This window comes from Larimichthys crocea, chromosome VIII (assembly GCF_000972845.2).
Source record: "Larimichthys crocea isolate SSNF chromosome VIII, L_crocea_2.0, whole genome shotgun sequence".
NCBI lineage: Eukaryota > Metazoa > Chordata > Actinopteri > Sciaenidae > Larimichthys > Larimichthys crocea.
In genome coordinates this window covers 14,135,860-14,147,986 of record NC_040018.1, presented here as the reverse complement: position 1 = coordinate 14,147,986, position 12,127 = coordinate 14,135,860, and the positions used below count along the sequence as shown (strand labels likewise).

At 43.1% G+C, this 12,127-nt stretch overlaps 1 protein-coding gene across 1 annotated transcript; it reads left to right on the top strand.

The window, feature by feature from the left end:
* The first annotated feature begins 195 nt into the window (after positions 1–195).
* atxn1l (ataxin 1-like) lies at positions 196–9,963 on the top strand. The gene is made up of 3 exons (XM_019270543.2): positions 196–371; positions 1,701–2,899; positions 3,712–9,963. Exons 2-3 carry the CDS (start codon positions 1,823–1,825, stop codon positions 5,191–5,193), a joined length of 2,559 nt encoding a protein of 852 aa, XP_019126088.2. The 5' UTR covers positions 196–371; positions 1,701–1,822; the 3' UTR covers positions 5,194–9,963.
* The last annotated feature ends 2,164 nt before the right edge of the window (positions 9,964–12,127 follow it).

The following is a 12,127-nucleotide window of genomic DNA, read 5'->3' as shown; positions in this document are numbered from 1 at the left end:
CTCTTATTTATTTATTTATTTTTTTACTATTTTTCGGTCAGAACACGACGTGACCTGTGATTTTCTGCTTCAGTGAGTGTTGTATTGTGTGTTGTGGTTTCATGTCAGAGGGATAAAGTGTACTAAAAAAAAAAAAAAAAAAAAAAAAAGGTGACACGCGCACACCTGCAGTTTGTGCTCGAGCTTTCGTGCGCGAGAAAACAGGAAATTGAATACGCTAGGTGACGTCATTGGTGAGCGCCTCCGCTGCTGGCCTTCGCAATGGGCTCGACTCCTTAGCCTTGATTTGTTCGCTCTGTCCCTCTCTGCACGTCAACTCTGTTTTGTTTTGTTTTTTATCAACGAGAGCCTGTCCGCGATGACATGTGGAGGTACGTGTAACGTTACACGACGAGACGCGGCGGGGGCACGTGGTTGATGGGCTTTGTGCGCGTTGCCATGTCAGCTGTGAGCAGATGTGCACTCATGTAGCTGCTGCTAGCTGTGTTAGCCGTTTTAGCTCAGCTAGCCGGAACATCTGGGCTGGTGCCCCAGTTATAATAAAAGTGTAGCCGTTGACCGAGTGGTCTCACGTGAAAGCGGACACTGTGTGAACTCGCCGTCCACGTTTAGTGTTAGTGTGCGCAGTGTCATGTTGTCACGTCGGCTTCTTTACGGCAGGACTCCCAAAGTGGCTAGCTTAACTTTTAGCCAAGTCAGCCACTAGCCGACGGTAAACATAGTTCCTCTGAAGTGAAGAGGAGTCTGACTGAGTCCTTATCTAGTGTCGTTCAGGGGGTTTGTTTCAGGAAGCTGAGTTTATAACCGAGTTTACTGAGTGAAAGCAGGAACACACTCGAGTTTGAAACATTGAAACAGGAAAAAAGAAAAAAGAAAAAGAAGAGCCGAGTTAGATGAACGATGAATGAGTAAACTGGAACACGCCCAAGAAGTCAAGATTAGGTTTACCTCTGTAAAATCAAACAGGACTTTAACTATCTGTAGTAAACAAAAAGAAATCTCTACTTGAATGCGTTTCATTGATAAATACAGCAAAGAGTGATCAGGCTTGTCGTAGGGTGCAGTATTTGTAGATCAACATGTGTGTGACTTCAGTGTAGTTGTTAAATAATTTCCTGGGTGTAGATATATATAATATATGTTTATTTTACTGGAGATTCATCCTGCAGTTCGAAAAAGGAGATGTGCTTGCTGGTGATTTTTTGATGAAACATTGAGGAATAAAAGTTGTCATTGTGTTTGGGCCTCCTAAAACCTACCGACCGGCTAGTGGACAAGTCATTTAAACTTTAAACTCTCCACCCAAACTTTGTTGAGATTCACTGGACTTAAAGTTCAATCTGTGAAAAGCTCGCAAAGTTTCCCCGTATATATTTTCAATCTGTCAGGAGTAAATGATGCTCAGCATATCTAGAAAATGTCTTTTTTTTTTCAATCTTAGTTGAATTGTTTTAAAATATTAAATATAAATATTTCATAAAAGAGTTGATCAAACATTTGGAGAGTGTATATATAACGTTTTTCTAACCTTAAAACCACTTAAAGGGGAAATAGGTCGTCACGGTGTGTGGAGTATCGCAGGTCTAACTCTTGACTAATATCATACTATAACCGTTTGTTGCTGTTTGATTATACCATACAATGATTTCGCAGTAAGTGCTATATTGCAAAACGTTTTTTTTGTGTGTGTTTTTTTTCAGGTGAATTTGCAGACGAGGTCAGCCAGGTGATTTCAAAACTGGTTCCTGTGCGGGCTGACTGGTTTGCACGTTTCAGTTCCTGTGCAGTACAGTAAAGCTACTTGCTTAGTCAGAGGATTGCAATGAAACCAGCTCAGGAGCGCAACCAGGAGTGCCTGCCTCCGAAGAAGAGGGACCTCCCAGTTAGTAACAGCAGTGGAGCTGGAGGGACAGGGGGAGTTGGAGGAGGAGGAGGCGGTGGTGGTGGTGGTAGCAGTGGAGGTGGTGGTGGTGGTGGTGGTGGTGCTGCTGGCGCTGCTGGAGAAGATGAAGTGGTTTCCATCCAGAACTCTGCAGCCAACAGTGACACTCAGGGAGGGACCTCATCCGGAGAGTGGATGCGAGCTCAGCCAGGGCTTCATTATGGAGTGGAGAACTCTGATGGCATACCAGCGGTGCCGGTTGACCAGTACAGCATGCTCTACAAAGTGGCTCTTCCATCTGTTACCTACTCGCCTACCAGTCTTCACCCGGTGTTAGGCCCCATCTCTTCAGCCTACACCGTACACTCCCCTCTCCTGCAGCATCCAGGCCTTCCCTATCCCCCTCTTGGTTATGCCCAGATCCCTCATTCCTCTCTGCAGTTTGTTAGCCCTTCTTATGCAGCAGTACCTTACACTCTACCCCCTGGCTTTGTCCCGGGATCATTAATCTCCCCCTCAGGCACCATTCCTCAGCCCCACGCTGTGTCCCACCTTGTTCCCTATCCATCTGTCATACAAGAAGGTGTTGTCTCCCCACCTCCCCAGGCTCAGGTGGCTGCACATACCTTTGCCAAAGTCGCAGCCCCACTGATGATGCCTTCAGAGCAAGCTGCCCAGCAGCACCTTGGTACTGTGGGAGTCCTGCCTGCAACAGAGGTCAGCTCACGAGGGATGTCAGTCTTCTACCACGCTCAGGGGACCAGAGCTGCCACTGCCACCAGAGACCTCCACAGTGCCCAGCAGGAGAATGAACCAGAGATGAATGGAGGCAGTAAAGAGCAGGGAGCCAGGGAGGTCGTACTAGACTCGGCCTACATTGCTAGGAATGCGCGTCTGCTGCAGGTAATATCCAGCTCTGCAGCACAGGAGCACAGCCAAGACAGAGGGCCGCATAACCGAAGGCTGGAAGAGAGGAGCTCACCTGGCCAGCGGAGCACTCCAGATAGCGACCTGGAGGTAAGACACACAGCTAGCCTCCTAACGTCACTCATGTTGTCCTGTAAAAACACAGCTAGCCTCCTAACGTCACTCATGTTGTCCTGTAAAAACACCTATATGGTCTTTAGAGTGTGCTCATTTGAATACAAATCCCCCTGATAAGGAATAAAAAGTCACCTGATGAAAAGATGCTCATGTTGAAGAAAATTCTAGTCTATAGAAACATTTCTATAGACAGAAATAACACTAATAATCTCAGGCTGTGATTGTGGTTCATGTACCGTAATGCCAGTGTTCATGGTGACTAGGCCTAACCTCCTGCTTACCACAGTGTTTCTAGCACGTGTTGATTTGTAGACTCCACTTCCTTCCTTAATTGTGTGCTGCGGTGCTGTGTCAGTAATCGGACAATCACTCATAGCAGGACAATTGCCACTTTGTGCCAAAGCTGTGCTATTTGTGGTTTCATGGAGTTGCTCAGTTAAGCCCACAGAGCTTCTTTTCTTTTGTGCTGGTGTGCGGGCGAAGAAAGCATTTTGATTCCATAATAGGTAAAATACCTTCGCTCGTGATGGTTTGTGCTGCCCGGCGTCATTAACAGCTAATCACTTATTTGAATCAAATAAGGAGAAATTCTAAAACTATCAAATAAAAGCCATCGTGTGTAGCAGTCCGATTTTCCCTTATGAAAATGATGCATATCCTGTTTGTGGTTGATGAAGAGCGATGTTATGGTACAAAACCTAGGAAACTGTGTGTCATAGCACGACTCAGCCGCGTGTTTCTTTAGAATTAAAACACGTCACTCTGTTTCTTTTATTAACCTCCAGGTGCAGCAGGTGGTTGGTCGTTTGACCTCCTCTAGCCAAGGCACTAGTGGGGTGCGGAAGGAGGTTTCCTTTGCTCCCTTGAACCTCTCTCAGGGTGCCCAGAGAGCCAGAGATGTCCATGCAGAGAGCACAGGAGTCATATCCGGCCGTGCTGCATACACGGCCCAGCCTGTCAGTTACAGTGACCCCCGAGTTGCCAGTTTCCAGCAGCAACCGGGACAACCAGGCCATGCTGTCATGCTTGCCAACGGGCAACAAGTTCTTATTCCCCTGGACTATCACCTGCAGCATCAGCCCCAACCACCACAGCAACACTACCCAGGACAGGCTAATGATGCCTCAGCCAGCCACCCTTCTACCACCATGGCCTCCTCTAACCCAAGCTTTAAAGCCTCTGATTCTTCAGCCAGAGTGTGCCTCACTGAAAGGGCAGAGCTGACCACAGTACAGCAGCAGCAGCAGCAGCAGCTCCCTCAGCAGCCTCCTGTCCAGCCTACAGCAGATGTGACTCAGGCCTTAGCTTCAAGTCTCACCCCTGCCCCGTCTCCTTGCAACCCGTCACACTTCATGAAGGGGGCCATTATCCAGCTGGCTACTGGGGAACTAAAGCGTGTGGAAGACCTGCAGACTCAGGATTTTGTGCGTAGCGCTGAGGTGAGTGGGGGGCTTAAGATTGACTCCAGCATGGTGGTGGACATCCGTGTCAGCCAGCAAAGACCAGGTCTGGTGTCACTTCACTTCACTGTGGGGGAGCAGCAGAGCAAAGTAACAATCGATGTGCCCCCAGAGCACCCTTTCTTTGTGTTCGGCCAAGGCTGGTCGTCCTGCAGCCCCGAACGCACAGCCCAGCTCTACGGCTTGGCCTGCCATCATCTGCAAGTAGGAGATGTGTGCGTGTCCATCACCCTGCAGCAGCAGCTTCAGCAGCAGCAGCAGCAGCAGAAACAACCACAGCACCACCATTCACAACAGCAGCAACAGCAACAGCAGCAGCAACAGCAGCAGAACTTGTCCAGGCTGTCCAGCAAAACCAACGCTACATCAGGACCTGGACACCAGCTCATGGGGCCTCCGGCTCCTCAACAGTCGCGGCCTCAGTCTCATTTCAGGCTAGACCGGATCCACAGAGAGAGACAGAGAGATGGTGAAAAAGATGTCGTTGATAAGGAGGAAGCCACACATTTTGGTGTTGTTGGGCACACTGAGTCACCCAACAGACCAAGTAGGACCTCAGCAGAGCATCCAAGAAGCCAGAGCAGTTACCACTTGCACACAGAGGGCTCTGCTTTTGCAGGGGCAGGGATGGGAGCAATGCAGGCTGCTTCTCAGAGGCGCTGGTCCTCACCCGGCCTCCAAAGATACAATATGAAGGGAGACGAAGGGTTGCGCCCTCAAATAAGCACCTCCGGCCACACAAGGCCCTCTTTCATCCCCCAGGAGGTCAAACTGTCCATTGAGGGGCGCTCTAATGCAGGGAAGTAGCATCACATTTGGTAGCAACTATAGTGGAGACTGCCACGAGTAAGAATGAGTGTGACAAGGAGAGAAAGAGGGAATAAAACAATTTAGAAAAAGAGTGCGAATGTAGCCTCAGAATGTTTGAGATTTTGCACACCTAAAAGATACAAAAAATACAAGATCTTTGTCTATGTAGTGAGAGGTTTGGTTTGGTTTGGTTGTCATTCAACCAAAGGATACGAGCCTCTGGTTCCCCAGCCAGCGGAGGTCTGACAGGGACATGACAAGCTGAGGAGAAAGCATGTAGCTGATGAAATGCCTCTTATAGTCCTTACACACTGCATTTCTCTTACTCCCTCCCTCCTTTGTCTCCACTTCCTCATAACGATGCTTGGAGGTTGCCATCGCACTCGGAACACTCTTGCTTCCTTTTTGACCAAACTGTCTTTTTGGAAGACCACAGACTACGAAGAATGTGTTTTTTTTTTTTGTAGCGCGGCGAAGCTACCAACTCCGCAGGTTCCGATGTGTTTAAAAAAAGATCACAGCCGGCGATCTTTGATCTCCTCCATTCCTAAGATCGTGTTTCCTTCTTAAAGCATTTACCCAAAAAAAAGAGCGGAGTTGCTGACATCAGCAAGGCTCCTCTGGTGATATTGGCGCTGCTTATGCCAACTGTCAGTGCATGTGACGTTACGCTTCTCCGGCAGGAGTCTGAAACCTCCTTTGTCAGCAGAGATACTCTCTCGGGCCTGCAAAGAACGGGATACTCTCTCAGGCCAAGTGTGGCATGTCCCACTTGTCTTACAATCGAAATAGTGATAAATCAATCAGTATGTCTGTTCAGCAATCAGTTTTCACTCCAAAAAACAAACACACCGTCGCGCCCTCTGGTTTAAGATGAGGACCCTAACGTGTGTGTGCGTGTGTGTGTGCGTATGTTTGCATAAATGTCGCAGATTGGAATAACGCTTTGTTCTCTATGATAACTTGAGATATTTTGCATTCCAGTATCATCAGTGAGAATATTCAACACTTAGTGTTTCTCCCCTTTTTAGAGAATAAACTCCAATCCTGAGCGACACCCTCCTCTCCCTCCTCTCTATACCTCAAAGCTTTCCCGACCAGACTGGTGACTTTCAATGCAATTCTAAGGAGCGTAATTAACAGAGGAGACACTGGCTGGTCATCACCAAAGCCAACTGTGGGAATGATCCAGGAAGAGACATTACCGAGTCACATCACTGGCTGCACGCCACTTTAGCCTGGATGAGTGGAAGGGCTTTGTAGTTCGCCTTGGAGAGAATTCCTGTGTGCGAGCGAGTCGGTGACGAGGTGTTTCTCTTTGTCCTCACCTTTTTGAGTTAGTTAGGCTTTGTTACCAAATTAAAGCAATAGTTAGTTGTTTTCACAGCACACGGTTGTACTGCTTCCACCCTCACCTCCCTAGGAACCCGTGAGGTGTCAGCTCTGACCCCCCCCACGACTTTTAAAGATGGATGCACTATTTTGCTGTTAATTTTCACTGACCCTCATCAAATCATTGTAGATGTCTCTGCTTCTCTTTCTGATTCTCCATCTCACTGATGATATTTTATCTTACATGGATTTACTCAAGTGCATCTCCAAGAAAGGCTTGACTCTAATTAAGTTTGCGATCATTATCGAGTTATTTCCTGTTCTGTCTTTTGTTCAAACGTATACTGTCGTTCGCTTTTGTACTAGGATATACTCTATCCAGTGGATCTTATGATTGTCTTGTGTTGCACATAGAAAATGTCGCTCATTGACGCCACACTGACTTTAAAAAAAAATAAGAATCACAGTACAGTAGGTGTTTTTTTTTTGTTTTTTTAATGAAGGGAATATGTTTGAAGTATTGTGTTGTAGAGAGAGAGAGAGAGAGAAAAACTGACTTGCATTTTTAACTCTGTTTACAAATTAGCCAAGATGAATGCTGCAGTTTCCTACGTCTGACAGATTTTTATCCTCTTCTTGAAATCCAAAAATCCAAAAAGGGTGAAATTGAAAACAAGTGCAATTAGACCACACATAAAATCATTCAGAGGTTTATAATCACAGCAGCATTCCTCACAGAGACATTCCCATCAGAAAGCGGAAATCAGACAGTACCTGTTTTTTTTGTTTGTTTGTTTTTTTTGTTCTTTTTTTCCGTCATAGATCAATGTTTGAATGACATTTGGATATTTCATGCATTACCTGTTACATTTCTTTTCACTGGATGTGCTCAGACAGGAGGATCAGCTAGTTACATGGTTGTCAAGTTTGTGTCTGACTAATGTATCGGTGCTGTAGCCAAGGCGCTGTTGTACGTGTGTGTGTGTCTATCTGTCCTCTTCAACTCTTAACTTGAATAGAGCCCTTAAATCTTCATGGTTTGCGGAGTATACAGCCATGAGACAAATCAGACAGAGTGACCTGAACGGGGCCTTGTTGACGCTCATCCTCTGGTACTGTCATTACGAGCAGCTTTAAGGGGGTAGGTTCACAATTTTTTTTTTCAAGTCTGTCTTACATGCCCGCATGAGTTATTGGTCCATCCTGACCATGTAAAGATCCAACCACATCTAAAAACTCTTTCACTGTACAAAAAAAGTTAGTATAGTATTAAGATAGGTTTGAATCTATCCTTTAAAATGCATTGCTTTCAGAAAATCACTTTACTACGGTTAAAAACGCATCTTACCATCAGATGCTCACCACATTGAGTTCATTTTTTTTTCATGGTGCAAGCAATATATATAATACCTGAACACATTTCATGTAGTTGTGGCGTTTCCTATGCAGTAAACTCGGTATTGTACCCCTCATTGTCTTAAGTACAGCTCTTTGAAGCAGTAGGGCACGTCAGCTGATGCAGTCGTTTTATGCTGATGTCAGGTTCTATAACTATTCTTTAGTTTTAAATGACCTTTTTACAGGAATACAAACCAGTATTTTGCTTTGCTACTTTCTGTTTTTCACTCAGCGGTCCCAATCTGCCGCCACATAGCAGACTGCTCAGTCACAGATCGATAAACTTTTATTGTCTTCTTACGATGCCACAGAGTCGGAGCCAAACCGCTCAAGATGAGACGAGTGTCACTCGAGTTTTCAGTTTGTGTTCGTTCTGGATTATTTTGGCCGTCTGATTGCCGGGGGCCACTTCAACATTTGTATTTTAGGTCAAGATGCATTTGATGGGATTTACATGGTGCAAGCAATGCCACCTGTGACTTTACCTGTGACTTCAGTTCTCACAGCAAGACTATCCAGTGCTACCTTGAGCCTTTTTGTTTCTGCCCTCTGCTTTGAGCAGCGTGTGCCATGTTAAAGCAGGAAAGCTCGACTGCTGCAAAGATGTCCAATGAATCGAATTCACATCACTGATAGTCTGTTGCTATAAGTAATTGCACTAAATGCCCTCCTTTACAGTGTTTGTAAAATGAAAACTGTTGGTAAATTGAAGAGTTTCGAAATGTAAAGCACACAAAGTCACGGAGAACACGCAGGATGTGTGCTTCTGTAGATAGGTGTTTTTTTTTTTTTTTTGTATAGATAGCTTTGATGATGCTTGTCGATAATGCCTTAAATTCTGCTTTGTACAATGTGTGAAATAGAAATAATGGAATGATGCTTCTGGTAGACTCTGTGTTCCCTTTATAGGCTGTACAAGAGCAAATCACAAATGTCAAGCCTTGACACTCTTGTCACGCTTATGAGCAGAAATTTCACATTTACATTTCTCAAAGGGTGGCGATGAATACTCTTTTGGCCCCAGACGGTTCAACCATGTTTTTGTTTCCTGTCTTTTTATTCATTATCTACTCCGTTACATTTTTAATACACTCTTAATGCTCATACTTAACTTTTTAATTCCTGTTTTTATTTTTTTTTGGTCATTGTGTGGAAGTGACATAAATGGACACTCTTATCTGCACTTTTTTACAAGAGTGTTAGCAGCAGAGGGAAATCTATTCATTACACACACACACACACACACACACACACACACACACACACACACACACACACACACAGAAACGCACACATATGTTTTTATTGTTGTTGCACAAGATTGGTAGGTTTTTTTTAATGTTTTTTTTTTTTAATCCCTCGAATTAATGGATTGTGTTTGGTGTCTTGTGCTTTGTCCCATGGTCTGGCAAACAGAAGGTGGGTTTGAAGAAATGGAGATAGACAGGCTGCATAAATAAATCAGATAGCTTTCCATTGGTGGTAATGTAACGGTTTATTATGTTTTGTGATGTTGGCAGTGGGAATTTATTTCTCTCCGTGTGAACTACTTCCTGTCGTTTGATCCGATGTTGAACCGCAAAGGTGAATTTAGGATGGCTTTGGTATTGCTGATGTCGAATTAAATCAGGATAACGTGAACGGTTAAAAGTTTTAAAGAAGTCTGTGTATTTTCAGATTCAACATTGTACTTTTTTGGCACAAGGTGACACTGCTTTTTATGTGACGTGTAACTAAAAACAAAACAAAAAACAGCATCTTTTTTTAAATGCCTAAATCTGCAAAATATATGCAATGATGTAAATGTAACATTCAATCCTCAAGTATAATCCAGGTTGTATGAACTTTGTATAGTGAGTTTTAATATCGTATGGCCGTACCAATATGTATTGATCTTTATCAGAAGCCTTAGAGTTGTCGACCGAAAGTGCTCCCTTAGAATACCCTACACCTACCTGACTTTAACAAAGCATTAATATCTCTATTTTGTTGCATTTTTATTTGTACCGTTTTTGAATAAAATAGATTTGTACTGTATATTTGTACCTCTCTGTGAACTACTTAGGGCGGTTTTTGTTTTTTTGTTTTGCTGTTTTAATTCTATGTACTTTAAGGACACAAAGATATTGTATTTTTATTGTTACAGCTAACTTGGAGACATTGCATTTATCATGTTTGTTAAGTAAACACAATATTATATATATATACAAATATAAATATAAACTATTATCCAACTTGTGTGCTGTGTTTCTTTAGTTGCATCTATGCATTCATTTGCTTTTATTAATGGCATTAAACAAAAGTAAGAAATATTAAAATCTTTTACTGAAGTGTAAAAGTATATGTTAAATCTTTACACATTTTCCAATATTTTACAAAAGTATAATCAGTAATATGTACTTGTCAACTGGGGTGAGACATTGTCCATCACTTCATCATTATTTGATTGGTTCAGTATTACTGATATGTTACTCTATAATGATCATTTTAATGCTGTAGTGGGTTATGGTGGAGCTAAAGTAACTTCTTTATATACTGTTGGGTAGTTACACCTTTTGCATTCTGTCTTGCAGGTCTATAGGTCAAATCTTGGCAAATGCAATAGTAAAAAAAATAATAAACGTAATAATTTAAATCTTATTAAGCATCTGGGTATGTTGTAATAAAGTGTAACCACAACTTGAATGCTCAGTGTTTAAATATGGATGCCACTGACTTTAGAGCATTGACATATTTTATTGACTTAAAACATCTCTGAATTTATGTGGTTTGAATTCCCCTCTATGAAATCATGTCAGGTCATTTAAAGTTCTTAGATTCCTTTACCTGCTTTTTTCCCCCTGAAATATTTCTGTATTAATTTTAAATGTGCGTTGTGATTACAAGTATAAAGAAGAGCAAAAGTATAATGCTCCAACCACAAAAGATGACACAGTGTCTCTGCAAACCTGCAACCCCGGCCTCTGAGGTCACGGTTGCAGGGCTGCAGAGGCACACATGCCATAATTCTGTATTTCACAGTACGAGTCAAAGGTTTGGACACACCTTCTCATTCAGTGTTTTTTTTTATTATCATTTATTATCATAAATGCTAACAAAGCAAAATATGTTTGCTTTGCTTTAATTACAGTCTTGAAGGAGTTTCCATATATGTTGAGCAGTTGTTGGCTGCCTTTCCTTCACTCCGTGGTCAAACCCGTCTCAAACTATTCCAACTCGGTTTAGGTCAGCTGATGAAGCACTCCCATTAATCTCCTTGGTTAAATATCCCTTAAATACCTTGGCGGTGTGATTTGGGTCATTGCCCTGTTTCAAAACAAATGATGGTCCCACTAAGCACAAAACAGATGCTGACCATGTAAGTCATTTGAATAAATGACCAACAGCGTGACCAGCACAGCACCCCGACACCATCACACCTCCTTCTCCACCATGCTTTGCAGTGGGAACCACACATGCAGATACCATCCTTACCCAAGCAGTCCTCTTCTTCTTCTTGTTTATCAGGTGCACTTGCTCTTTGCAGCAATTTGACATCAAGGCCTGATGCAGTCAGTGTTCTCTGAACAGTTGATGTAGAGATGAGCCTGCTCTTTGAAATCTGTGAAGATCTATGTGGCCTCTAATATGAGGGTGCCTTTAATTGGTGATTTCTAAGTCTGGTAGCTATAATGAACTTATCCTCTGCAGCAGAGGGAACTCTTGGTCTTCCTTCCTCATTAGTGCCAGTTTCATCATAGTGTTTAATGTTATAGGATACATTCAAAGTTCTTGATATTTTCTGAATTTACTGACCTTCATGTCTTAAAGTAATGATACATAGACTGTCGTTTTTCTTTACTCAGCTGAGCGGATCTTGCCGTAATACGGATTACTAGTCAAAACGAGCTATTTACTGTATGCCAACACTACATTTAAATGACACAACTGATGATCTTAAGCACGTTAACTTTAGACGAGGCACACCTGTTAATTAAAAATGATTCCAGGTGACTACCCCATGAAGCTGATTGAGAGGATGCCAAGACTGTGCAAAGCTGTCGTTAAAGCAAGGGGTGGTTACTTTTTTACCACATAATTTCATGTTATTTCATAGCTTTGATGTCGCCAGTGTTAATCTACATTATAGAATATAATAAAAATAAAGAAAAGGTGTTGAAACTTTTGGCTGGTAGACTTGTAGTCTTAAAGATGTGTGTGA

Bases quoted from the DNA above. Each gene is read 5' to 3' on its own strand.
- atxn1l (XM_019270543.2), top strand. From the start codon at position 1,823: ATGAAACCAGCTCAGGAGCGCAACCAGGAGTGCCTGCCTCCGAAGAAG. The intron at 2,900-3,711 runs GTAAGACACACA...ATTAACCTCCAG, and splicing joins CTCCAGATAGCGACCTGGAG to GTGCAGCAGGTGGTTGGTCG.